Here is a 26,184-nt window from a genome sequence, read left to right on the forward strand (position 1 = left end):
ACTTATAAAAGTTGTTATTGCCCTTATCTGGACTGCTCTGAGCTGATTCTTAACGAGTGCGATGTGGAAACCACAAAACTAAGAAATGCATAGATAATCAGTAACATCAACAGCCAAATCGACTTCCAAAAGTGAAGTTCGAACAAAATAGAGTGCAAAAGAACTGAAAGCAAATAGATTGTATCTTCGCCCTCACGCAGACGGTGTTACGACGGAATTTCTCTGAAGAATTGACCCCTTGAAACCTAAAACTACCCCAGAACTCTCATTTCCCAAGTGTGTGTTGTGCGTGAGCTTAGAGTAAAAGTGGTCTCTTGTGTGTTGCATGCTTCTCTATTTATAGGAGTTGGAGTGGGGCCCAGCGAGGTATAGATAGACTTTGTTGCCCTCAACTATTGACTCCCTTCTTCTAGCTTTCTTTTCCTTAAGTTCTGCTCACTTCTCCTTCATTCCTCCACTAGACTGTTTCCTCCAGCATCTCCTGGATCTAGCGCTTCTGTCACACACCTGGCTTAGAAATTGTGTTAGACCCAGCAAAATGTAGTGTTTTTCACTATATAACCAATGCATGAAATTAGCCTTATTAGTGGCCATGCTATAGAACGTACTGAGGGTTGCCAATTTGTTACGTGCAGATATTGTTTTTAACGATTTATATATATTTTGTCTAATTTACTATTATTTTTACCACTTTAATTATAGCTTAAATTAAGGGAATAATTATTATTAAAATCATAACTTTTTATTGAATTCTAATCCACCTCATAATTTTTCTATTTTGTCTTTCTTTCCTGTGCCATGCAGATGTCGGACATTATTTTGCTATTTATGTGGTTCACAAAAATGTCAGCATACACGACTTCGGTCTATATAATAATTACTATATCTTGTAGGTTTCTGTTAAAATGACAATTCATCTTACAGTGACATTGTGACACCACTTATACAGTAATATTATAAACGCTACACAACAATATTACAAACACTACACAGTAATCTATAGATTGTTGTATAATGTGTCAGATATTGCTGGATAAGAAAAATTGATGTATAAAGAGCAACAAATTGCTGGTATGATTTTGGATGATAAATGCAATACAAACCCTTGCATGGATATAGGAATTAGCCGTGCTTTCTCAATGGAAATGATTATTATCGACTAAACATGAATACATGAATTCGCTTGCTTTCACAGGATTAAGAAATTAATTACATTATTTTTATCACTTAAAATTTTAAAAATTATTTAATAATAAAAATTTAACTAGATGTAAATAACTATTAATATTCCAATTAGAAGATAATGTTTAGAATTAGGTACAATACACATGCACTTGTTTTTATAACTTAGAATATTAATAAAAAATAATTAGATGTAAATGACTACTAATATTTCATTGGGTGATAACGTCTAGAAATTAAGTATATACACATGCAATCGTTTTTACAAATAAAATTTTAGTAATTAATTAATATTAAAAAAATAATTAGATATGAATTACTACTAATATTGCATTAGATGTTAACATTTGGAAATTAAGTATACTCACGTGCAGTCGTTTCTATAACTTAAAATTTTAAAGGTGAATTAATAATAAAATCATTGGATACGAATAGATATGGTTATTTCATTGAATGACAACACTAAGATATTAGTTATAACTTAGAATTTTAAGAAACTATTTAGTAATAAAAAATAATTGGACATGAATGGCTACTAATATATCATTGGAAGATAACGTTTAGAAATTAAGTACTCCATGTATAAGCAGTCGTTTTTATAACTTAAAATTTTAAAGATGAATTAATAGTATAACACTTGGATGCGAATGGATATGATTATTTTATATTTGGTTCGATGATAACACTAAGAAATTAATTATATATGCATGTAAATGATTTTATAACTTGGAATTATAATAATTATTTAGTAATGAATATGGATATGATGATTTTATATTTGGTTCGATGATAACACTAAGAAATTAATTATATATGCATGTAAATGATTTTATAACTTGGAATTATAATAATTATTTAGTAATGAAAAATTAATTGAATGTGAATGACTTATTATTTCATTGAATTCCATGCAATTATTTTTATAATTTATAATTTTTTAAAATGAAATAATAATTAAATAATTGAATGTAAATGGATATGATTATTTCGTATTTTATTGAATTATAAAACTAAGAAATTAATTATATATGCATGCAGTTGCTTTATAACTTAGAATTTTAATAATTCTTTAGTAATAAAAGTTTAATTGGATGTGAATGACTATTATTATTATTACTATTATTATTATTATTGTTTTTATTTCTTCATAGGATTATAACATTAAAAAAAGTTAATTATATATTCATTTACTCATTTTTTTAACTTAAAATTTTACTACTAATTACTTCATCCGTTCCATAGTAATAAAGTCATTTTGCCATTTTGGTACGTTCTATAGTAGTAGTCATTTCCCTTTTTAGTAAAAGTCAACACATTTTTCAACACCTACTTTATTCCCTCTTACTTTATTTTCTCTTCATCTCTCTACCTTTTTCATTTTCCAATTCACTCTCCTTTTACTTAATTCACCTAACACAATTTTTCTTAATCTCTGTGCTGAAAAGGAACGCCTCCATTACTATGGAACGAAGTATTTAGTAATAATTGGATCTGAATAACTATTATTATTATTATTATTATTATCATTATTATTATTATTATTATTATTATTATTATTATTTCATTAGATGACAACGTTAAGAAATTTACTCCATCCGTTTTTAGAAAATAGTAACTACTATTTCCATTTTGGGTCGTTCCTTAAAAATAGAAACTTTAGAATCTTTCTATTTAGGACGTTGACTCCACAATCTACTAACTCTACTTTCACTACTTTTTCTCTTCCTCTCTCTTATTTTACTCATTTTTATTTTTATCCCTCTTACTTTACCAAATTTTCTCACTTACTTTATCAATTGTGCATTAAAACCCGTGTCGTTTCAAATGTTTCTATTTTTGAATACGAAGGGAGTAGTATATACACGTGCAGTCGGTTTTATAACTTAGAATTTTGAGAATTATTTAGTGTAGTAATAAAAATAATCTGGATGTGAATTACTTTTATTATTCCACAAGATAACATTTAGAAATTAAGTACGTACATATGCCGTCGTTTTTATAACCTAGATTTGTAAGAATTATTAAGTAATAAAAAAATAATTGAATGTGAATTACTACTAGTATTCTATTGTATGATAATATTTAGAAATTCAGTATATACACATGCAATCATTTATATAACTTAAAAATTTGAAGAATTGTTTAGTAATTAAAAATAATAATTGGATGTGAATGACTACTAATATTCCATTAGATGACAACGTTTAGAAATAAAGTATATGCACATGCAATTGTTTTTGTAACTTAGAATTTTAAAAATGAATTAATAATAAAATATTTGGTTGCGAATGGATAAGATTATTTCGTATTTCGTTGGATGATAACACTAAAAACTTAATTATATTTATATATAGTCATTTCATCACTGAAAACTAAATATTGTGATATCAAATGTGCTAATTTTATGAAATAAAAAATCATGGACTTCTAGAAATTATGAAATCATGACTGTTTACCAATTGATAAATTCATTTCAATTAGTATCCGGCAATATATTCATTAATTGTAATTAAATTCTAGTTTTCAGAAAACTGTTAATTTCAATTCTATTGATTTGAAATTTATTTGTCCAATTATTTAGAACAACCAATATACTATAATTAAATAAGAAAAATATACATGTTATCGAAAAAATAAAATAAGAAAATATAAAATCATATTACTCATCTCATCGTTTTGTTTGCAATTGAAATTTTGGATATGGAATGAAGAAATGGGAGAAGAAATTATGCATTAACTATGAAGATGCAAAAATTTTGAAAATGTTGATTATAGAAAGCTTATTTTTTCTTAAAGGATCATAGAAGGGTAATTACGTAATGCAGTAAATTAATTATATATTCTCTCATAAATTTATTGCAAAGGTAAAATACCTAAAATATCCAATTTTGTGTATACAATTTTTGTTAATTTATCACTACCCTAACATTAATTATACTGTTTGCTCTACAAATTGACTGTTTTGTAGTAATATTTCATATGTAGATTAATTTTATTACACAAATGATATGGATAGTAATTGTACATAAGAACAATACATAACAAAATGCTAATATAAGTAATTGATTTTGCAATTAATCTAAAGCAATTATGCATGTCCAAGATAATATTATACTAATATTTATAATAAAATATTTATATTATTAAGAATATTCGATAATTACAATTATATCTAATTTATAAAACTCAAGTTGAAGGAGAAGGAGATGGATACAGGCATATATTGAATTAATTAGACAACATTATATTGACATTGGTAATAGAAATATTTTTAAATTTTATTGTTACTACTCAAATAGAAATTCAAGTAAGAAGACAATTTATACAGATTCAGCCTCGAAACAACCCATTTCTCCAAGTAAACCACCAAATGCAATATAGAGTTAATTAGCTGATCGAGATGAAATAAAAAATTTTGAATTTTTTTAAATATTCGCATACTACTTTACCAAACAATTATTGTTGCCATGAAAAGAGCATATTTAATTATTGAAATTAAAATACAAACAAAACTTAAACTTTAATTTATGGGAAATCTCTGAAGTTAATATTAGTGCACATTTTGGGATGATACGAGTTTTAATTCACAATTAATAAATACTCCCTCTGTCCCACAAAGATTGTCTCATTTTTCCATTTTCGTCCGTCCCACAAAGATTGTCCTATTTTTCCATTTTCGTCCGTCCCACAAAGATTGTCCTATTTCACTTTTTTACCATTTTTTGGTAGTTGACCCCATATTCCACTAACTCATTCATACTTGCATTTTATTATAAAATTAATATATAAAAGTAGGACTCACATTCCACTAACTTTTTCAACTTACTTTTCATTACATTTCTTAAAACTCATGTCCTGTCAAAGTGGGACAATCTTTGTGGGACGGAAGGAGTATGAGAGAAAGAGAGAGAGAAAAAAAAGTAGAGTGGAGAATAAACAAGTCTCATTAGTGAGAAAAAAAAATACCAAAAATAGTACTATGTATTTTTATGGAACGGGCCAAAATGCCAAAATTAATTGTCTATTTTTATGGGACCGAGTGGTTTTTTGTTAATAAAAGAAGTATTGTTTAAGTTTAAAGATTAATAAAATGTGTAAATATAAATTTGATAAATATCTAGATTGTAGTCAATAAATCAAAATCTTTGATTAGGACTCTTTCCAACCAAGGCGACTCATTTTCCAATTCGAAACCTTTTTGGAGTATATATATGATTCTTTTGTCCAAATATGCGACTGATCTTTTATCCAAATATACATCGATTTCTCGACGCCTTAGTAAGGTTTTTGCTAAATTAATTACTATTTTAATGCATAAAATACTTTGTGATGGTCTTATACCAAACCGAATGCTTATTGGAATCGGAGCGTTTCTCTTTTTAAAAGTCTAACATAGGCGTTCATAGCTCTCAAGTCTTAACTAAAGTTTGTAAATTTGCGGCGAAAATACAGAAACATACATAGAAGCGTCATGAGCAACGAAATACAGGCGTCATGAGCGACAAAATACAGCAAGATACAAGCGTCATGAGCGACGAAATATGGCTCGATGCAAGCGACGAAATACAGCAAAATACAAGCGACATGACCAACGAAATACAACAGACTTTCACGTGTGAAATATGTATAGAACCAGCGATGTTGAGCCAGAAATTCGGCCACGATGCCAATTGTGTTCATAATATTTGTTTCATGGTACGTTGTATTATTATTTTTTCTACTTTTTCTTATTTGTTTGCTTTCAATCTATAAAACCCTACACTAAAATAGAAAAATAGGGTTTCATTATATTTTACGGTTTCTTTAAAATCGATTGGTACATCGTTGGTAAAAAAAAAGCGACCAATTTTAATTTAATGTCAAACTTTGTGGTCGAATAGTGCATAGGTAGCCACATCCAATCAAACATTGATGACAACATCCGTACAATCAAGTGCCCGGAATTGGATTGCGGAAAAACCCTAATTCCCATGGAATGTCGGCCGATGATCCCATCTTCGCTCTTCGTAAAGTGGTCTGATTGTTTGTGCCAATCAACCGTTTCAACTTACACAAGCTGCTATTGCCCTTATCGGGACTGCTCTGAGCTGATTCTTAATGAGTGCGATGTGGCAACCACAAAATGTGCTTGCCCTGCTTGCAAGAGGCTCGTTTGCTATGCGTGTAGGCTCCATGGCACGAAGGGTTTAGGTGCAGCGAGGCATCCCAAGTAATGGATGAAAACGACGTTCAATCCGGTGTTTTATTTGAGCAGATGCAGTGGAAAAGATGCCCTAAATGTGGTCACGTGGTAGAACGCAATATGGGTTGTCAAATTGTTACGTGCAGGTATTTTTAACTACTAAGTATATATTAATTGTCTCATTTTTTATTACTATTACCACTTTAATTATAACTTTTCTTCGTAATTTTTCTGTTTTGTGTTTCTTTCTCGTGCCATGCAGATGTAGGACAATGTTTTGCTATGCATGTGGTTCAGAAACTTGTCGACATATGCAAGAGAATACCGTTATTGGACTTATGTTTATGCTATTAATGATTGGTCTATTCATCTTTTCTGTTGTGAAGATAGCCAAAACACATTGAAATTGAAATTCCATCGTTTTTTTTTGTTTTTGGAAGATTCTCTATTATTAATATATACAAATTGATTTGTTTCATATTTTTTCGATTTTAAGTAAATAAATGATACGGATAATAATAATAATAATAATAATAATAATAATAATATATGAATATATTAATTTGCTTTGCAAATTGACTGTTTTGAAGTAAGGTGAGTGATCAATTGCTAACTCATCCCTTAGTTGTTAACTACAACTAATTTAAGACCATAAGATTTTAGAAATCTTGTGGTCTACAATTTGTCATGTGTAATTTCGTTTTTCATTTTTTAATATTAAAAAGATAATAACAACTATCAAATTTAGGGTTTAGAAATACAATGTCAATACAGTGTATGAAATACATCAACACGAAGACATAATAATGTCAACACAATTTCATATTTACATTTTACAAGCATAATATTGACATATTATGTAAGGTGTATTGACATAAATCTGTTCGTCAAAAATACGAAAATTCAAAAAAAAAATTCAAATTTTTTTAAAATTTTGACGTCAGAACGTATGCATGTAGTATATCGTTGGAATCCTTATAAAATTATCTTAATTTGATATATATTATATGAATTTAAAGTTTTGGGATTTCTTTTAAAAGTTAGTTATAACTAACTTGACATTAATACCCCTATTGATTTTTATTGGAATTAATCCTATAGCCTTATTGACGTTTTTTGTTGATCGCATTGACATTTTATGGTTAATGATCTAGGCCTTCAATTTGAATATCTAATGGCTATTATTGAGTTGTAGTTAGCAATTAAGCATTGAGTTAGCAATATAACACTCTCCTTTGAAGTAATATTTCATATGTAGATTAATTTTATTACACAAATGATATCGATCGTAATTGTACATAAGAACAATACATAACAAAATGCTACTATTAATTAATCTAAAGCAATTATGCATGTCCAAGATAATATTATACTAATTTTTATAATAAAATATTTATATTATTAAGAATATTCGATATTTACAATAAGGACGAATTAATAGAACTCAAGTTGAAGGATAAGGAGACGGAGACAGGCATATAGTGAATTAATTAGACAGCATTGACATTGGTAATAAAAATATTTTAAAATTTTATTGTTACTACTCAAATAGAAATTCAAGTAAGAAGATACAGATTCAGCCTCGAAACAACTAATTTCTCCAAGTAAACCACCAAATATAATCTAGAGTTAGCTGATCGAGATGAAATAAAATTTTGAATTTTTTAAAATATTCACATTCTACTTTACCAAACAATTATTGTTGCCATGAAAAGAGCATATTTTATTGAAATAAAAATACAAGCAAAACTTACAACTTTTGGGAAATCTCTAAAGTTAATATTAGGGCACATTTTGGGAAGATGCGAGTTTTAGTTCACAATTGATAAATATGAGAGATAGAGAGACAGACAAAATGTAAAGTGGAGAATGAACTAGTCTCATTAGTGAGAAAAAAAATTATCAAAAATAGAAGTACTACTATTTACAATTTACAAAAATGTTTTGGAGACATAATGTTTAAGACATATTAGGGACTATTATGTCAATTTCTATTATTTCTATATATTATTTTAAATATACATTTTGTACTAGACGTTCTTACCCTTTATCTATTGTGAATATATATTTAGAAAACAAATTCAATCCATTATTACCATACTAATCTCTAGATATTTGAATGCTGCATATTAAACATTTTAATTTCTTTCAAGATTTAATATCTTTATACGTCAAGATTATTAAACTCAATTGTTTTCTATATTGGGTTTGTTTGTTAAGTACAGTATATCTCTTATTATAATTTTATGTTCTTTATTAGTATTTTATATAAATTTTTTATGATTAAGGTTCAACATATTTATTTTATCATTAATTATCTCCTTTTAGTAACAAGTCATTTGACAATTAAATTTATGATTTTTAACATTAACAAAATAATTGAACCTCGATCAAAAATAAAATTAGTTACAAGCCATTTTGATAGTTAAATTTATAATTATAAATTTTATATTTAATATTTTTATGAATTGCATATTTTTTATTTTAACTTTTTACTTTCAAAATAAATTTTAATTATAAATTTTATATTTATTATTTAGTCAAAATATCACTAATTGGGCGTTGATCGTCAGTTTTTTTACGGAACCGTAAAAAAAGGACCAATCCGACGACAATTTCATTTGTTTAGGACATGATTTTCAAAAAGTGGATATTTTTTACTAAATTCATATTTCGGTCATATGTTTATGACCACTTTTTACCTTTACTCTAAAAGCAATATATAGTAGATTTCTTTTTAAGTAACAATTTGGATTGCAAAAAATTATATTTTTATTTAAATCCGTTACTTCCACAATTCAATTTCTTTAAGTTCTTATTCTTTCGAATGTTATAGTTGAACCTTGATAACAAAATCATACTTTATGTTTCTAACTAATCTATTTAATACCTATATTATTTTCTTCTTTTTTTCTTTTATAAAATATTAATGTTTTAAGCTCCATTCAGTATATCATTAAATAAATTAAAAATAAATAATAATAATAATAATAATAATAATAATAATAATAATAATAATAATAATAATTGACTTTAATAGTTTTTATTTTAAGAATTTTGTAATTTTTATTATACTACTTTTTTCCTTTCCAAAATTTTAATTTATTTAAATTTTTTATTTTTAGAACATTACAATCGAACTTCAATCAAATAAATAATTACAAGGTATTTTCTCTTTTGCTTTATAAATAATTGAGTTATTAGCTCAATTCACTATATCATGAAATAAAATTAAGAAAATATGTATAATATATTAATACTAATTGGGTGTAGGTGTTTTTATATCATACTTACTATTCTAAATTATTCAATTTTGAAATTTTAATTTATTCAAATTTTAAACTTTAGTCAAAATAAATATAATACTAATTAAATTTATTGTTTTAATTTTAAGTATTTTATAATATTAGTACTCTAGTTTGATTTTTGAGTATTTATTTTTATGTTATTTCTATGTAAAATATATAATATACTCTATTGAATTAATTTCACCATTTGCTTTATTAGTCTTTATTATAGAAATTAGATCACCCCCTAATGATCATGCATTCATGCTAATTGATTTTATCCAAAAATAGCATTTGGTTATATTTTCCACATATAAAATATAATTATGGCATAGAGACATAAGGATATTATGTCATGGAGACATTATGTCTCTAAATCACTACTCTTATATTTATTGGACGGACCAAAATGACAAAATTAATTTTCGATTTTTATGGGACTTAGTGAGTATTATTTTTTGTTAATAAAAGAATTATTGTTTAAGTTTAAAGATCAGTAAAATGTGTAAATATAAATTTGACAAATATCTAGATTGTAGTCAATAAATCAAAATCTTTGATTAGGACTCTTTCCAACCAAGACGACTCTTTTTCCAATTCAAAATCTTTTAGGAGTATATGATTCTTATTTCCAAATATGTGATCTTTTATCCAAATATACATCGATTTCACGACGCCTTAGCAAAGTTTTATCCAAATATGTGATTGAATAGTGCATAGGTAGCCACATCCAATCAAAGATTGATGACAACATATGTACCATCAAGTGCCTGGAATTGGATTGCGGAAAAATCCTAATTCCTATGGAATGTCGGCCGATGATCCCATCTTCGCTCTTCGTAAAGTGGTCCGATATTGTTTGTGCCAATCAACCGTTTCAACTTACACAAGTTGCTATTGCCCTTATCGGGACTGCTCTTGTAACAGCCCGACATTTCTAGGGCATAATAAATACGGCGACTGTTAACTAGGCGAACTTAAAGCGACAAGAATGTAGACTAGGGTTTCATTTAAAGAGATTTGACCAAGTGTTTAATGAAGATCAAGGCAATAAATCAACGGCTTTAAATACGAAAAAACAAGATTTAATAGAATCATAGGCTAAGCTCAAAAGTCAAAGGTTTATTGTAGCTCCAACAAAACGCAATATTTCCCAATATTCCAATAAGTTCAAACAACCAAAGATAATAAGTTTCAAAATATTCAGCGGAAGCAATCCAAGAGAAAGCGAAGCCATGTATGAAGACACGACTACACTCAAAGTTCCAAACATCCATTTTATTCGATTCACTGTCTCAACACCACCGACCGCCCATCGCCGCTCAACCTGCACATAGGGAAAACACATGCAGGGCTGACTATTTTAAGCATACTCAGTGGACTCATGCCAAAACATTTTATAGTTATGTCACCCTTACCATAGTGAACTCGAGGTTTAGCATTTAATTAAAGAACAGCATCGAGTATCACAAAATATATATCATGGACTGACCAGTCAAATAATACCTCTCATTTTCTCATCAATCAACATTTCATATGGTGCGACGAAGTGTGGCCACACTTTCGCCCACGAGACCGACCGACTAGCAAGGACGGCTCCCGATCTCCCGTGTAGGGCTTGCGGCCCTACTCAGACCCGAATTCGTTTATATAGCCCTATAGCCTAATGGAGCGCACTCGCAAACTAGGCATCAGGCACACACAATATCCAAAAACATTCATAGGCATGGCATAACAGTTTAATCCACCCTTATTTCTCCAAGTATCATAAATTTGCAACATAGAAGAGTTTAAGAATAAAGCCCACCTCGATTTCCTTCGATTTCAAATACGTACTTCTTCTTGTTATCGCACCGGGAACGCGAGCTATCGCCTTTAGTTCATGTATTTCAAATAAGTCTCAATCATGGATCAAAATCATGCATGTTCTCACGTTTCTCTTTTCCCATCGATTATTTTCAATATTCCCATTCAAAATCAAAGTACAATTATCATATCGTTTTTATCCACACAACAACTCTAGATTTAACATCAAATCATGTCACGCATGAGTGTTTTCTACACACACCACACACACACACACACCACACATGTGCACGCCTACCGAGGCGTTCACACACACACACACATGGTCACAACACATACACATGCATCCAAATTCACCGATTAATTTCCCCTTCACTCGTTCTAAATGCATGTGGACTCAAGAACACCGATTGATCGGTAGAAGAAGAGAAGATCAAAAATAAAAATACCTTTTCAAAAGAACAATCGGTAGGAAACAAGTAGGATCTTGATTCTTCAACAAATTCTTGAATTTCAGCTTCAATTCTTCACACAAGATGAAGAAATAATGGAGAAAGTAGAAGAAAATTTTGAGAGAGTGGGAAAGAGAGAGAGATCGAGATTGAGGGAGTGGGGGTGTGATTTAGTGATGCTAGGGTTAGGTTTCTCATTTTTATTTATAGAGTGCAAGATATAATCCAATAATTAAATAAATCAAGATTTGGAGAAGATATGGTGGTTAAGTGGCGTGAATTAGGTTGAGAGAAAAGGGGATTTCGAATTTCTAGGCTATTTAATTAGCCTATGATTTAATTTGAATATTTCACGGAGTAGAATAAAATATTACGGAGCAAGAAAATAATAAATATTCTCCCCAATTAAATATAAAAGTGGCGTGTAGTTTAGCTTCTTCAAAAGGGATTTAATTAAAAATCCTATTTAAATTAGGATATGGTAAGATCTCCTTAGATTTAGCAAGATATGCTAGGATATTTGAATTTATTTATGGAAGAGAATAAACAAGGGATCAAATAATATAATAAAAATAATCCATTCTCCCATAATAAGAGATTTTCGAAAATCTCCAAGAAATAATAGGGGTCGAAAATTCATGGAACAAATTAGGGATATTCGGACTTTGGATTTAATTCGGATAATTATCCCAAGCAATAATTAAATCCAAGAAAAATAGGATTTCTTTCCAATAAATAGGAGGGGTCGAAAATTCCACATAATTAAATAATGCTCTTATTTAATTCTCACTCATCCCTTAGGAAAATAATTCACCACAATTATTATTTCTCCCCACATTAAAATATCCACATATTCGAATTTCACCTCCACTTCACATTTTCCAACGAGTTTGACCATTCCACGGCCACGTCATATTTTCCACAATATTGACTATTCAATAGCCACGTCACATATTCAACAAGTTTGACCATTCAACTCAATCTCAATTCCATATCGCAATTAGGTCACAAAGAATATTGCAATAAATCACTCATCATTTAATTCCACATAATCATAGCATTAAAAACATTTAATGCAAAAATTTCCACGTCACAAAAATTAGGGTTCGAAAAAGTGGGATGTTACAACTCTGAGCTGATTCTTAATGAGTGCGATGTGGCAACCACAAAATGTGCTTGCCCTGCTTGCAAGAGGCTCGTTTGCTATGCGTGTAGGGCTCCATGGCACGAAGGGTTTAGGTGCAGCGAGGCATCCCAAGTAATGGATGAAAACGACGTTCAATTCGGTCGTTTGGTTAAGCAAATGCAGTGGACAAGATGCCCTAAATGTGGCCAAACTGTAGAACGCACTGGGGGTTGTCTACGTGTTACGTACAGGTATTTTTAACTACTTATGTTTGGATTAATATATTCACTACTCTTACCACTTTAATTATAACTTTTCATCGACTTTTGATATGTCTCTAATTTTTCTATGCAGATGTCGGGAAGTGTTTTGCTATGAATGTGGTTCACAAGATTGTCTACATGTGCGACCATTACAATATGGAGTAGCTGTAGGAGTATATTTCTGTGTCTAATATTTGCGATTGGTATACCCATGATCATTTTTCTTGTGACGTGTAGTACCGGAAAACATTGTTTAAATTAAAAATCCACCGATTATTTTTGTTTTTGGAAGATTCTTTGTTGTTACTAATATATTCTACTACCGTATTGATTTGCTTCATATTTTTTCAATTTTAAGTAAATCGTCTCGTATCAAATGTATATGGATAATAAGTTCACTATACAAATAGACATAGTACTCTAGTAATAATACTGATTTATGTGTATATATGATGATAATTGAAGTATAGAATACTTTGCTTTACTAATTGACTGTTATTACTATTTCATATGTAGACTAATTTTATTACACAAATGATAACGACCGTAATTGTACATGAAAGCGATATATAACAAAATTCTAATACAACGCAATGAATCAAAAGCCATTATGTATGTTTACGATGATATTATACTGTACTAATTTTTAAGATAAAATTTATATCATTAAGAATATTCGATATTCACAAATTAACAAATTAATGGAATTCAAATTGAAGGAAAAGGAGTTTAATGAGAAAGAGCTATATTGAATTTGTGAGACAACACTGACATTGGTAAATTAAATATTTTTGCACTTTATTGTTGTTTTAAAAATAATTGAACTAAAACACAAACTCATTTCTCCAAGTAAACCACCAAACACAATCTAGAGTTAGCTGATCAAAAGAGAAATGAAATTTTGAATTTTTTAAAATATTCACATTCGACTTTACAAAAATGATTATTGTTGCCGAGTATATTTTATTGAAAAAAAAAATATAAGCAAAACTTACAACTTCAATTTCTAGGAAATATTTAAATTTAATTTAGATTCAATTAAAAATCAAAATTTGAGGGTACTTGGTATATTTCAACTACTTCCTTCATCCGCCATTCAAAGTTCCATTTTGACTAAGCTAAAACACCTTTTAGTTAACAAGAAATTAGGCTTAATAAAAGGTTAACTTACAAATTAAGCTTAACCTGTAACTGAGATGTCGAAGCTCACACCCCCATAGATTTTCTTTTGCATCTCTAGTTTTGAAACACCACAATTGCCAGCGTCGTTGCCAATGTACAAGTCTCACTTTCTCCTCAAAACGACGTGATGAGTCCCTCACTCATATCTCGTCTCTGAAATAATACTACGGGGGCAGCCAATTTCGCTTGGTATAAGCCATGATGACCTAGTGTCGTGCCTAAGCTGTCTGCAGATGGAGACGCGAGCACCAAAAACACCGTCACATGCACAGCAGTAAGGCGATTCCTGGCTCTGTTATCTTCAAGAACTAGCTTTGTACATCTTTTAATAACTAGTGAGGAAAGAAATAGTTCAGTGCAAAGTAGCATAATCCATTCAGCAGCAGGAAATAGTTACTCACTTTAAAGACCAGCTGCATCGCATGTAGTGGAAATCATGATTTCCTCATATAGAGATCGATATTTCGCGGGAACATAGTCCTTGAAACTGTCAAAGATCCAGAAATTAGATCAACGATAATATTAACTAAAGGGGTGCACTGGATCAATTTTGTAAAATCATACTAGTGATATTGAGAGCGACATTATAATTGTGGAATAGTGATTATGAAGAAATAAACCGACGTTAATTCATACCAGTGAAGAAGAGAGAGCCTGTCAGGAAGACAAAACAATCTAGCAATTGATTCCAGAGCATGGCTAATTTTCATTGTATTAGACTTGAGTGCTTTCATTGAGCCGACAAATTCTTTATATTCTGAATCAGTAAGCTTTTCTCGAACCTGCTTATTACTAATTGTTAGGTGCAATGTTGTAAACATGTAAAATATATATACTAAAATAATGTAGACAAAATTTCAAGATACTTCACCTCAATGAGAAAAGCTGATCCCTTGGTCTCAATGTTGTTTTTATTTACAGTCTCCGACACAGCATCCTTATGTTTAGCGATGTCCGGTTTGACATCGCGAAACAGCATCCTTATGTCCGGTTTGACAGTATTTTCACCAACCAATACTTCTGGTTCTTGAGGATTGAGGTCACGGACATTTTCTGGGAAGTGCAAATGTTCTTTCTTCACCATATTTCTGAAATGGTTAGACTTTTCTTCATGTGTTGACTGAGTAGGCCCGGTTATAAGCAACTTTTGCTTTTTCAGTAAAATAGGTGTAGCCAGGTCAACAGATTTTTCATCATAATCCTGTTTGCTCCTCCCATCAATGGCCAAAGACTCTTTCCCAGAGCTTGAAAGGACACTTGAACTCTTCATCTTTAAATCCCGAAGTAGCTTGCCTGATGCTAGAGTTGAGCGATTGGCAGGAAGTATTTCTCTCATATGGATAGAAAAACCGCCTCTTTTGACTTTTTCAGCAGTGGATGATGAGTCCAATGAGCTAGTTGGATTGAATGCTGTCTTCAGGTTGTTGTAATTCAACGATAAAACCATTACAAATACAATTAGGGGATTCATAATTGTAAATATAGTAACATACTTGTAAGTAATTTAAAACAGCAAATTGAGATTACCTGGAGCTTTTCCAGGTTAATCTTGTCCAAAGACAAGGGGCTGCTCTGTGAAACTCGAGCAGGTTCTGCAGAAAAAAATGTATGGTTACTAAATCCGTACTATGCAGAGAGAAATATGTATTGCTTGAAAAATATGTATGCTTACAGTTTTCACATAAATAAGAACTTGAGATTGTTGTATGGATAGAAGCACAAGAAATAAGTGACACATTCAGAAGCACATAAAATTTTGAAATATCAAATAAAAAATGACCTTGATCGTCATTCTGTGCAAATTCCAGCTTTGGAGGGCGATATGTTTTAATATCTCGAAAAAATCGAGTAAGTGTGTATACTACATCACCAAATTTGGAGTGACACTGCAAATACAAAGTGCAAAGGCTTACAACATAATAGCAGCGTTAACAAGAAATAAAGAAATGGAAGAAAATGAAGTGTGGCTGACAAACCGTACTTTGACATGGGGTCGTATCCATGAAGATATCTGAGACTGTCGATTAGAATGCGAGAACCTATTTATAACAAAGGAAATAAATAATGAAGCATTTCCAGTCTGTCTCTAAACATGTGTTTATGAGACATACAAGAACGTCGAAATGAAACACTATTTTCAGCTAAAAGTCTTAATAATTCTGGATTACACACCAAAGTTTAATGAAATATGTAGCATAAAATTTGAATTACGTAAATAAAGAACAAAAAAAACACCTCTCGTCGCATAATATAATTGCTCCGTAATCATGTCGATGACGAATGACTCGACCAATGGCCTGATTTATAGCCCGCATAGTTTGCTGAGAGTACCATTCTTCTCCTGTGAGACCTTGTCCCTTCACAATGCCATTAGGTCATTTAATAAAACAAAGTTTACAACTACACGAAATTGTTGAATATTAGGATGTGTGCTACCTTGTTTATGGACTTCCGAGAATGAACTTGATTATCCAAGTATTCGCGTTTAAGGCGAACCTGTCTCCAGCAATCGACACAGAAATTACTAAACAGGCTAAGTATAGATAAAACAAATTTGTAAATTTGTAAATATTTAAAAAAAATTTAAGGTATATGACATATTTGATAAATATAATAATATACAAGTATGTTTATGCTTACACTCATTGTGTGAGATAATTAAAAAAACCAAAAATATGTAGCCATGCCATGTAGAAAGAGAATCATTTTACAAATCCATTCAGATTAGATCTCGAAGATGGAAAGCTGAAAATGCTACCATGAGTAATTCAAATAAAAAATGGTTGTAAAAACTCATGACTATAGAGACATTCTCGAATTTTCACCATACAATAAGTGAGGTTTCTCGATCAAACATTCCATTGCACAAAATAAAAGGTTCTTCTTTTTCACAAATAACAAACAAATTTTGAAAATATTAAAAATAATACATAAAATAAACATTGCAACAGACAAGCTCTCCTAAAGTATGAATGTTATCCTATTTGTAGAAATCAATTTTGTATACCTTACACAAATATTCCTCAAGATTTAAAAAAAAAAACTTCGACTCTTTTTAATCCACAGAGATTGGCAGAATTAATATTATAACCCCAGGAAAACTAGCTTTATTTTCTCAAAAAGAAAAAAAAAACAGATAAAAAGTTGCATAAGTTGGTATAAGTTGCCTTTTGCAGAACTACCAGAAAACGTATCGATTTGAAATGTGAAGGGGAAGTATTGTAATCTTACATTCCTATAGCCTACAGGTAGAACTGTACAAATGCACAAGCATTAATCAAAATTAAACATAAGACAAACCTTAGGATCGGTCAGTGTGGCAAATGGCAACCCAGTGATGACCACAGCTCTGCCAGCATGGTCAGCAAAATCTAGTCCTTCACTCACCTATAAATATGAGAGAAAAAAATAGTGTTCCAAGGATGTTAAATGGGAGTTGGGACAGAAGGGCGAGACATTTTCTATATACAATAAAACTGGTATGACACTATTAAGAGTCTATTAGAGAAAAAATAGAATTAGAAGCAAAGATTTCTCCAAGAAAACTAATGAAACATTCCAGGCTGCGTTTAGCAATTATTGCCAGCTTTAGTGGCATGTGATGGTATTTTGTATCCTCTCAGGCAAATTACTGATTAGTGGTTGGAGCTTTAGTATCTTAACCAAGCTAAACTTTGTGGTACATTTCCTTTGTAACAAGTAAATTTTGCACATTAAATTTTTCTTATGAGTTCAATACATAATTGTACATGAAAACACAAGACCAAGGATTTATTGTTGTATAGGATATATACCTTCCCACGGCAGACAGCAAAAAAAACTGCGCCAGAATTGGCTTCCTTTAACTTTGTCATGTAATCCTGACAAGGGACACAAAGAAGGAGCTTAGCATTGAAAGCCTCAAAAACATAATTTTGCATTTATCCAACTTACCTCAATCGCTAAAGGAAAAAGTGAGGATTGCCTAGGTTCCACAACAGGTAACTTATGCTTGCAGATCCTTTCCCATATTGTTGTTGAATTTGATAAATTTTGTTGACCCTGTCAATAAGAAGTTCGTTTAATAAAACAGAAAAAACAACTAATCTTGACATGAGCTGTATTACCGTAGTTTTCCAGCAGCTGATGCATTGCTCCAAAAGGTAGTATGATGGGAAAAATACAAGCAGGCCATCTGGTACAATTCGAGCAAAGTTGACTGTTGCAAAAATTCCAAATTAGACTTGAGGCACATTGTACATATATTTGTATGGAAAATATTGCTAACAACTCGGGCAATTACAGCAAAGGGACTTGGGGCATATTGTAGTATATAAGTAATCATACCAATTGCATTGCCCAACTCCGATTTGTACTCTATTGAACCACGGTTGCGATAAGAAGAATTGAAAGAATAACCAGATGGCCCAACCGGTGCAACCCCAGACCATATTTGATTTCCTGATATAACATGAGGATTCTCCAAACGGACAGGGAATTCTCTACAATACACAAAAGCTAATGAAAACTTCGCTCTTTGGAAGCAAACACCAATATAATTATGAGAAATAGTTCCATTGAAAGCTAGTCACTTACAATTTCAATTCTTCTGCAAATGAATCCATTGGTGATAATGTACCAGATGTCAAAATTATAGATCGAACACCAAGCTTGGTGAACTCTTCCATGGCAATTCCAGGATTGAAGCACCACCAGCTCAGGGTTCTAGAAGTTTTCCCTGATTATGAAGATTGATGGAAATTCATAGGTATCGATCACAATGCATCATATTTGCAAATAAATGATCTGAAGCTACAATTTTAGAAGATAAGGCAGTACAGGATGGACAGCAATACTTCCTCTTTTATTTTCCTTTTCTGATTTACAAAAACTAGAAACCCCAGATAAGAACTTGTGAAATCAATTTTCAGTATAAGAACATGTCAAATTTAGTCAAGACTCAAGAGATGGCAAGAAGATATTCACCATGGATATGCATGCACAATTACTGAAATGTTTCCTTTAAGTGCATGAGCCATGCCATAGGCACTTGCATATGCATGTGTGGGAGGACATCATCTAACATATGCAAATCTTACATAACAACAAACAAAAAATGTGACCTTTTCGTCCCATTTCAATATGTTACAATCCTTTTTATCTATCGCACAAATTCATTCTGTGAACTTTCTACAAGTAATGGACTACAAATTGCTGATAACAAAGCTGCTCAAGAAACTAAATGTGTACAGTTCAATGATCTAAGCATGGTAAATTCTGGTTTTCTTGTCACTTAATACGAGTTTAGCAATGTTAGAAATACATTAGGAATACAAGCTTCTTGAATTATGTACACTTGATTCTCAATCTACAGTTCCATGATCTAGGGGGCATGATATTTAGGCGGATGAAAATAAAAAAATAATAGTCCTCATACATTAGCTTATACAGCATGTAGTATAGTGCCTAGAATGTGATTGGCTTCATGAAGAAACCTCCAGGGGGCATGATGTTTTGGATGAAGGAAATAAAGAAATTTCAACTTGCATACATTAGCTTAAACCACATGCATTATAATGCCCCGATTGTGATTGGCTACATAAAGAAACCACAGGATTAGTGCAGTGGCAGTGAATAAAAAGACAAGAAATGCACTAGAAATTAGGCAAAGTTAATTACCAAAATTTAAGAAAAAGCATGTATTTCAACAAACTAAACTACAGGATCAGATATGTAGGAATTATAAGGCTTAAACATGATCTCCATCTTTTGCACGGAAAAATCTATAGAATACCTTTAAAGGAATCATTAGAGCTAGCTTCAACTTCCTGGACGTGAAACTGTCATTGTCAGAGAAATGAATCAGGAAGACAGCATGGACATGAAGGAATCATTAGTTGGCTTAAATTATATGAAGCAATCAATTGATATAACTTACTCGATAATATTGGGCATGAGCAGTACTATTATCCTTGAAAATCAGTCCAAAGATATCACCTATGCTTTCAAGCCTGAAAGCTGTACCATTGGTTTTATGTGTTCCTCCACCTCCAGTGACATTTTCACCTGAGAGAAAAGTGAGAATATTAGATCTTCAATAAGGGACAGTATATCACCAAGAGAACTTAATTCCACATGTTAAGAGTATACAAAATGGCCTAGTTTAGAAAAAGGAGATAGCAGGAGAAAATATGTTTGCATGAATTTGTTCTATGATGATTGGTTATGTTTGCATGCATTTGAGAGACAAACTTCAATCATGTTCGGTTATGTTTGCATATATTTGATTTTCAAAAAAGATTTTCCAAGAAAACACATCTCAATATTGTCACATAGCTATAAACTTGAACTGTACACATATAGAGTTAAAGACCATGGCAGCGGGTACCTTCTTGGAGCAGTATACACGCCTTCTCAATAATACCCGTGAGCATGTCGGCAGTTTGCTGAGTGATATTTAACTCAGATAGTAGCTGATAAATGTAAGGTCCATCCTTCGTAAAACCTAATTCCTTGGATTCAATTGGCACCTCGGCTATTCTCTTCTCAAGCTTCAAAAGCAGTGCTGCAGGAACACCATAATGCACATATAATGGCCTAAAACTAGGGAATAAAATTTCATTGATCATAACAGCTAGAAAGAAGATTGAGGAAACTAGGGAAGATTTAGTTTACCAAGCTATACTCATAGAGTATAACACTCTACCACACCATGATCAAGGCAGAAAATTAAGTTCAGATAAGAAACAAGTATACAGGGTCAGGATTAGGAGAATGCCTTATTCAATATTCATGAATTAGTCATGAGAGAAACATCAGGTAAAAGCTCTGATATACCTCTAAGAATAGCAAAATCATCTGGACTATAAGTTGTATCATTAGAAGTGTCCCTCCTAGCAACTGAAAGATCAATGCAGTTTTTTGCCTCTGATATGCAAGCTGTCAAAAGACTTGAAGGCAGGTCAAATGAGGCAGCTTCAGCACATAAGCTTTCCTGCATTAGAAAATAAATTGCCAATATGAAGCTTGTTAGACGAACAATGTTCACATAATACCTGACTTATATGTTTCTTTTTTTTGGCTTGCAATCTCCAAAAAATTAAGGCTGCATTCAGTAAGAAGGATTTGGAAAAGGGGAGGATTGATGAAAAACTTTAAACAAATGGATGTCTGTAGGAGTTAGGTGACTCAAAAACTAGATCAATGTGGAATACCATGTATTTCAAATCAATCAAGATTCAAAATAAAAGGTTTACCAAACAAGTTCAATGTATTGCTAAGATGAAATATGAATTAAAAATCTCTGGAATCTGAAGTATTTGCAGATTGATGATAAGATGTAAATTTTGTGAAGATGGTGTGCTCCAAAAGTCAAGGAGTTTATACGTACTAAGTTGTGAGCTTCATCAAAAATAAGGATGCACTTTTTCCAGTCGATCTTCAGAGATTTTCGATTCCCACGATCAATGAGATAGTTGTAAGGTGCGAATAAGATATCAACATCCTTATGGATCTCCCGTGACAGGTAATAAGGACACCTAAGTTTGAGATAATCATTGTTAAGTTCAACTTGATTGGTTTTCTGCAAAGAGAGCAATAGAAGGCAGAAACCATAAACCTACGATCCAGAGCTTTTTCCAATATTGACCAAGTCCTCAATATCAATAGGATCCTCTCCAATACCAGGATTCTTCTTGACGAATTCTGAAGAGACAAAGAAGGAGGAGTTATTTGCATACCATAACACGTATTATCATGACCAACAGCCTTTAGAAAATAATATGGAGGTCATATCTTATCCGTTTTCTTCAGCATGCAATACGATATAGCTCTAATTGGTCCTATGCCTAATAATTACAAACATATATTGGACTACAATATTACTTTAGTAGTTGGAACAGTGTCTTCTAAAAGTTGCCAACCAAGCATACTATTCATGAATACAGCTTATAAATGAGTATACTGATTGTCTATTAAATATAATGCAGGTTATGCATGCAATTGATGGCACCAAACTAAGGCATACCTGCAGCACCAGAAAAATGAGGACAAAACCGTTTTGTTAACTTTTTGCACAGGGCACGGCAAGCATTTGTTTGTGCCTTTCCACGAAGTAGACTTACTTGATCATGAATACACAATTGCTCTCGAGATCCTAATACCACCATTTTGGGCCTGAATATTAGATCATTAAGTTAATGATGTTAATCTACTATAACTATTTTCACATTTAAATGAAATGCATTCAACATTCATAAAGAAAGCATAGTTGTGTAAAAAGAATATAAGTCCGCTGTGTTTGAAGCATTACTGCTGTAAAAAGTATCAACTTTTGTCATAATTAAACAGAAGAAAATGACATTGACCCACCCAGAAAGGAAAAACAAATATTTGTGTGTTGGGTGGAGCTCCCAACTACCATTGAATCAATGCATCATCATTCATCACCATTACTCCAATGACTAAAATAACAACAAGCTGTCATCAGTTTGATGCAAAAGTATTATTTTGTCGTAGACTTTTGATTTTGATAGGATAAACAAGCATCTCCGTACTCATTGGAAGAAAGCATATCAATGATTCAATACTGTACTACCTATTCGGCACTCAAAGACAGCAAAGATAACTTAATCTGTTTAGTGTTACTTGAAATCATATCTAACAAAATTTCTTCGAAACCCATTATCCACATAGCAATTTCTAAGAATCAATCTTACAAGCACTTATAACCGCAAATGACCAAAAACAAAGAACAATGTAGTTGGAGCACAAGCACTGTAGTAGTGAACCTGACCTGTAGTTGGACCTCTTCAGCTCTTTAACCACTTGCTTAATCTGGCTGTGGGTGCGTGATGTGTAAACAATTGTGGGAAATTGAGAAGATTGGGATTGTGGTATATCTTCATCTACAGACTGAGAGAGAATATCTCTGATGCTACTTTTATCACTCCGGCCTCTAGAGAATTCGCCAAAACTTCTCCTCCAAGCTAATGTGGCACATAGAAGGCATAATGTCTTTCCTGTTCCAGTTGGACTCTCTAGTAGAGCATTACTTTTCTGCCGTTTTAAAAAACAACAAAGAAATAAATCAGTGGTGAATGGAATTTTTAGGATAATTTTTGGATGAAACTACTATTGACATTACTGAACAATACAAGTAAATATTCCAAGATCTCATCAAGCAACCATGAACCAACTATGGTCTACGACTCTATGGGACTAGTAAATAGATTACAGAAATAATACAAGTCCTGTTTGAGAAACACCTCGATGAATCAAATAAAAAACAAAGCTATATGAAAGGATACACTCATAAAGAGACATCGCAGTAATGGTATGGTATCCCTGAGAAACATTTTTTCTCATACTTCACTCTATTAAAAAGCAATGGATTTTGTTGTTATATCTGCTAAAACATTATGTAATTGTGAGTAATTATACAGCAGCGCAGTGTAGCAAACAGCAAACTTCAAAATTCAACTGAAAAATGTCAACAAACATTCTCAGCAACTAAAATGCCAAAAAAATCATTGTGAAACTAGGCAAGAAGCAATTTTTCCACACAACTTAAGTAAATGAGCAGTCAAAAATTGAATCTTTATCTTTTTTGTGACAGCACATGTGTGATTTTAACTTCATATGAACAAATGATACTGCATAAAACCTGCCAATTATCGAACGCACGGTGATGTAGGACTAGTAAAATCAACCGCACTCCGGTAAATTAATGTAACACGTTTTTATACAAATTTTACCAACTATTTCGAGTATGAAAACATAGATTATTGAAGTCCTAATCTTCTAATAAAATGTTTACTGAAACCTCTTGAATCACGCATATCGATCAAACAAATAAAAGAAATACGGATGATGGAGTTTTTCATACATTTTGAAGAGATTCGATGACTTTTTCCATGTAAACAAGCTGGCAATCATACGCCTCGTACGGAAAATCCACATTGATACCCCTGATGTTGTATATCGGCATTGCGAATCAGCGGATTCTTCTCCTCGTGGAGGTATAATCGGAGTGATTAATATTGTTGTTGAAACCCTATCTCTACTCTCATTTTTGGTGTAGCATATAATTGTGAGCAAGAAGAGTGCAGTACAAACTACAAAGCAGCGCAACCAAAATCCCCAATGTTCTTCCATTTTCCCGCCGTTTTCTAGATTGGTTTGGGCTGCACTGCTGGGCCTACTTTGTTTGGGCTGATCGCAGCCTTCAGGCCCATTCAACAAGAGGTGCGTACGATTTGTAACGACGATTGATTTTATTTTACTAATAACATCTGGGATGAAAGATTCAGTTACATTTTTATACTTGAATGAATTTTATTTTTTAATTAGATTAGAAACGATAACAGTGTTCTCGATAGAATGATAAAGTATAGATTAAATATATTGATGATCAAATTTTCAGTATATCGCCTTCATCTTGGTGCAGTAGAAGTTTGAATATTATCCCAAAATTTTCTAAACTTTGTATTTTAGGATTTGGATCCCACAGTTCACTATTTTTTTTCTTTCTTTCTCTTATTTTATACATTTTTCTTTTTATTTCTTACTTTAATAATTGTACATTCAAATTCATATAGTTTCAAAAGTTTTTATTTTACAAAGGACGACTGTGGTAAATGTCATTTAGTGCATTTCAATAATGCTGGAAGGGACCATTGGTTACAAAGCAAAAATTCATGACGATCAGAATATCATTGTGACAACTAAAATTACACGTCGATTGTTCAAATTACATGTTGATTATCCAAAACTGCACATCTATTACTAATTCAATGTGTAATTTAGATCATCACGATCGATATTCCAACTGCAATATTTTTTTAGGATGATTTATTCCAACAAAATGAAAGAATGTGTGATAGAGTATAAATGTGTCAAACACTGAAACAAAACTCATAAGTTTTTATTATTTTATATTGATTAAAATAAATAAACACTCATTTTATTTGCAATTTACATTTGAGTCGGAAAGGGTTTTAAGAAATGAGTTAAAAAAGAATGGAATAGAAGTAAAATGAGCTGAAATATAAACCTATTTATTGTAGTAAGAGCGAAAACAAACTTTTAGGATAAACCATATTAAAATGACAGATGTGGATTCATATTGAGGAAATTGATTAGAATATTGTAGATTAAATGAGAAATATGGATTCTTATCGAGGAAATTGATTAGAATATTGTAGTAGTAAAAAATAAGTGGAACACGTGTAGCTCGATCAGCTCCGAAGTCTGCAAGACGGTTTTTTTTGTATTTTTCTCTTAACAAAATAAAGCATCGCTCAGAAGCAGGGGTGTTTATTTTCTACTTTTATTCACTCTCACTATCACAGTTTTGCTGAAGGAGAAAAATCCCACAAAACACGGTCCGCAGCGCGCTCGACTGTTCTCACTTCTCACTTCTCACTTCTCAGGTATTCTTTTTTCAAACTGAATGTGGCGCAACTTACGTTATTTTCGACCTAATCGTTGCACCGATTTTTCATATTGTTTTATTGTCGCATATGTGTGGAGTTTATATGATGCAATTCGGTAGTAGTAGTGTGTATTCATGGATTCACTCGTCAAATTTGACCAAGTTTGTGTTAGTGCATTATCTCTCATTTACCTAGAGTTCGAGGCAAATTATGAGTGCTTACTTAAATTTATTTTTCTGATACGCCAATATGTGCATGAGTTGTTGATCGGGCCAGAGACTGTGAGTGCA

General features: G+C 31.6%; 1 protein-coding gene across 1 annotated transcript; it reads right to left on the bottom strand.

Moving 5' to 3' along the window:
• Positions 1-14,303: 14,303 nt before the first annotated feature.
• Positions 14,304-24,560, bottom strand: LOC125204568 (regulator of telomere elongation helicase 1 homolog). Its single transcript, XM_048103255.1, has 24 exons — positions 24,346-24,560; positions 23,254-23,516; positions 22,486-22,634; positions 22,082-22,163; positions 21,850-21,997; positions 21,297-21,453; positions 20,848-21,024; positions 20,398-20,525; positions 20,254-20,299; positions 19,056-19,197; positions 18,807-18,961; positions 18,587-18,678; positions 18,414-18,521; positions 18,275-18,340; positions 17,781-17,867; positions 16,917-16,976; positions 16,716-16,837; positions 16,462-16,519; positions 16,261-16,366; positions 16,008-16,072; positions 15,352-15,894; positions 15,117-15,262; positions 14,882-14,967; positions 14,304-14,812 (listed from the first exon to the last, which is right to left on the bottom strand). The coding sequence occupies exons 1-23, from the start codon at positions 24,445-24,447 to the stop codon at positions 14,883-14,885; spliced, it is 3,087 nt and encodes a 1,028-aa protein (XP_047959212.1). The 5' UTR covers positions 24,448-24,560; the 3' UTR covers positions 14,304-14,812; position 14,882.
• Between the last annotated feature and the right edge of the window lie 1,624 nt (positions 24,561-26,184).

Source organism: Salvia hispanica, chromosome 2, assembly GCF_023119035.1.
Source record: "Salvia hispanica cultivar TCC Black 2014 chromosome 2, UniMelb_Shisp_WGS_1.0, whole genome shotgun sequence".
Taxonomy (NCBI): Eukaryota; Viridiplantae; Streptophyta; class Magnoliopsida; order Lamiales; family Lamiaceae; genus Salvia; species Salvia hispanica.

Bases quoted from the DNA above. Each gene is read 5' to 3' on its own strand.
- LOC125204568 (XM_048103255.1), bottom strand. From the start codon at position 24,447: ATGCCGATATACAACATCAGGGGTATCAATGTGGATTTTCCGTACGAG. The intron at 16,838-16,916 runs GTAGCACACATC...GGCATTGTGAAG, and splicing joins CTCGGAAGTCCATAAACAAG to GGACAAGGTCTCACAGGAGA. The intron at 15,263-15,351 runs GTGAAGTATCTT...AGTAATAAGCAG, and splicing joins GATCAGCTTTTCTCATTGAG to GTTCGAGAAAAGCTTACTGA.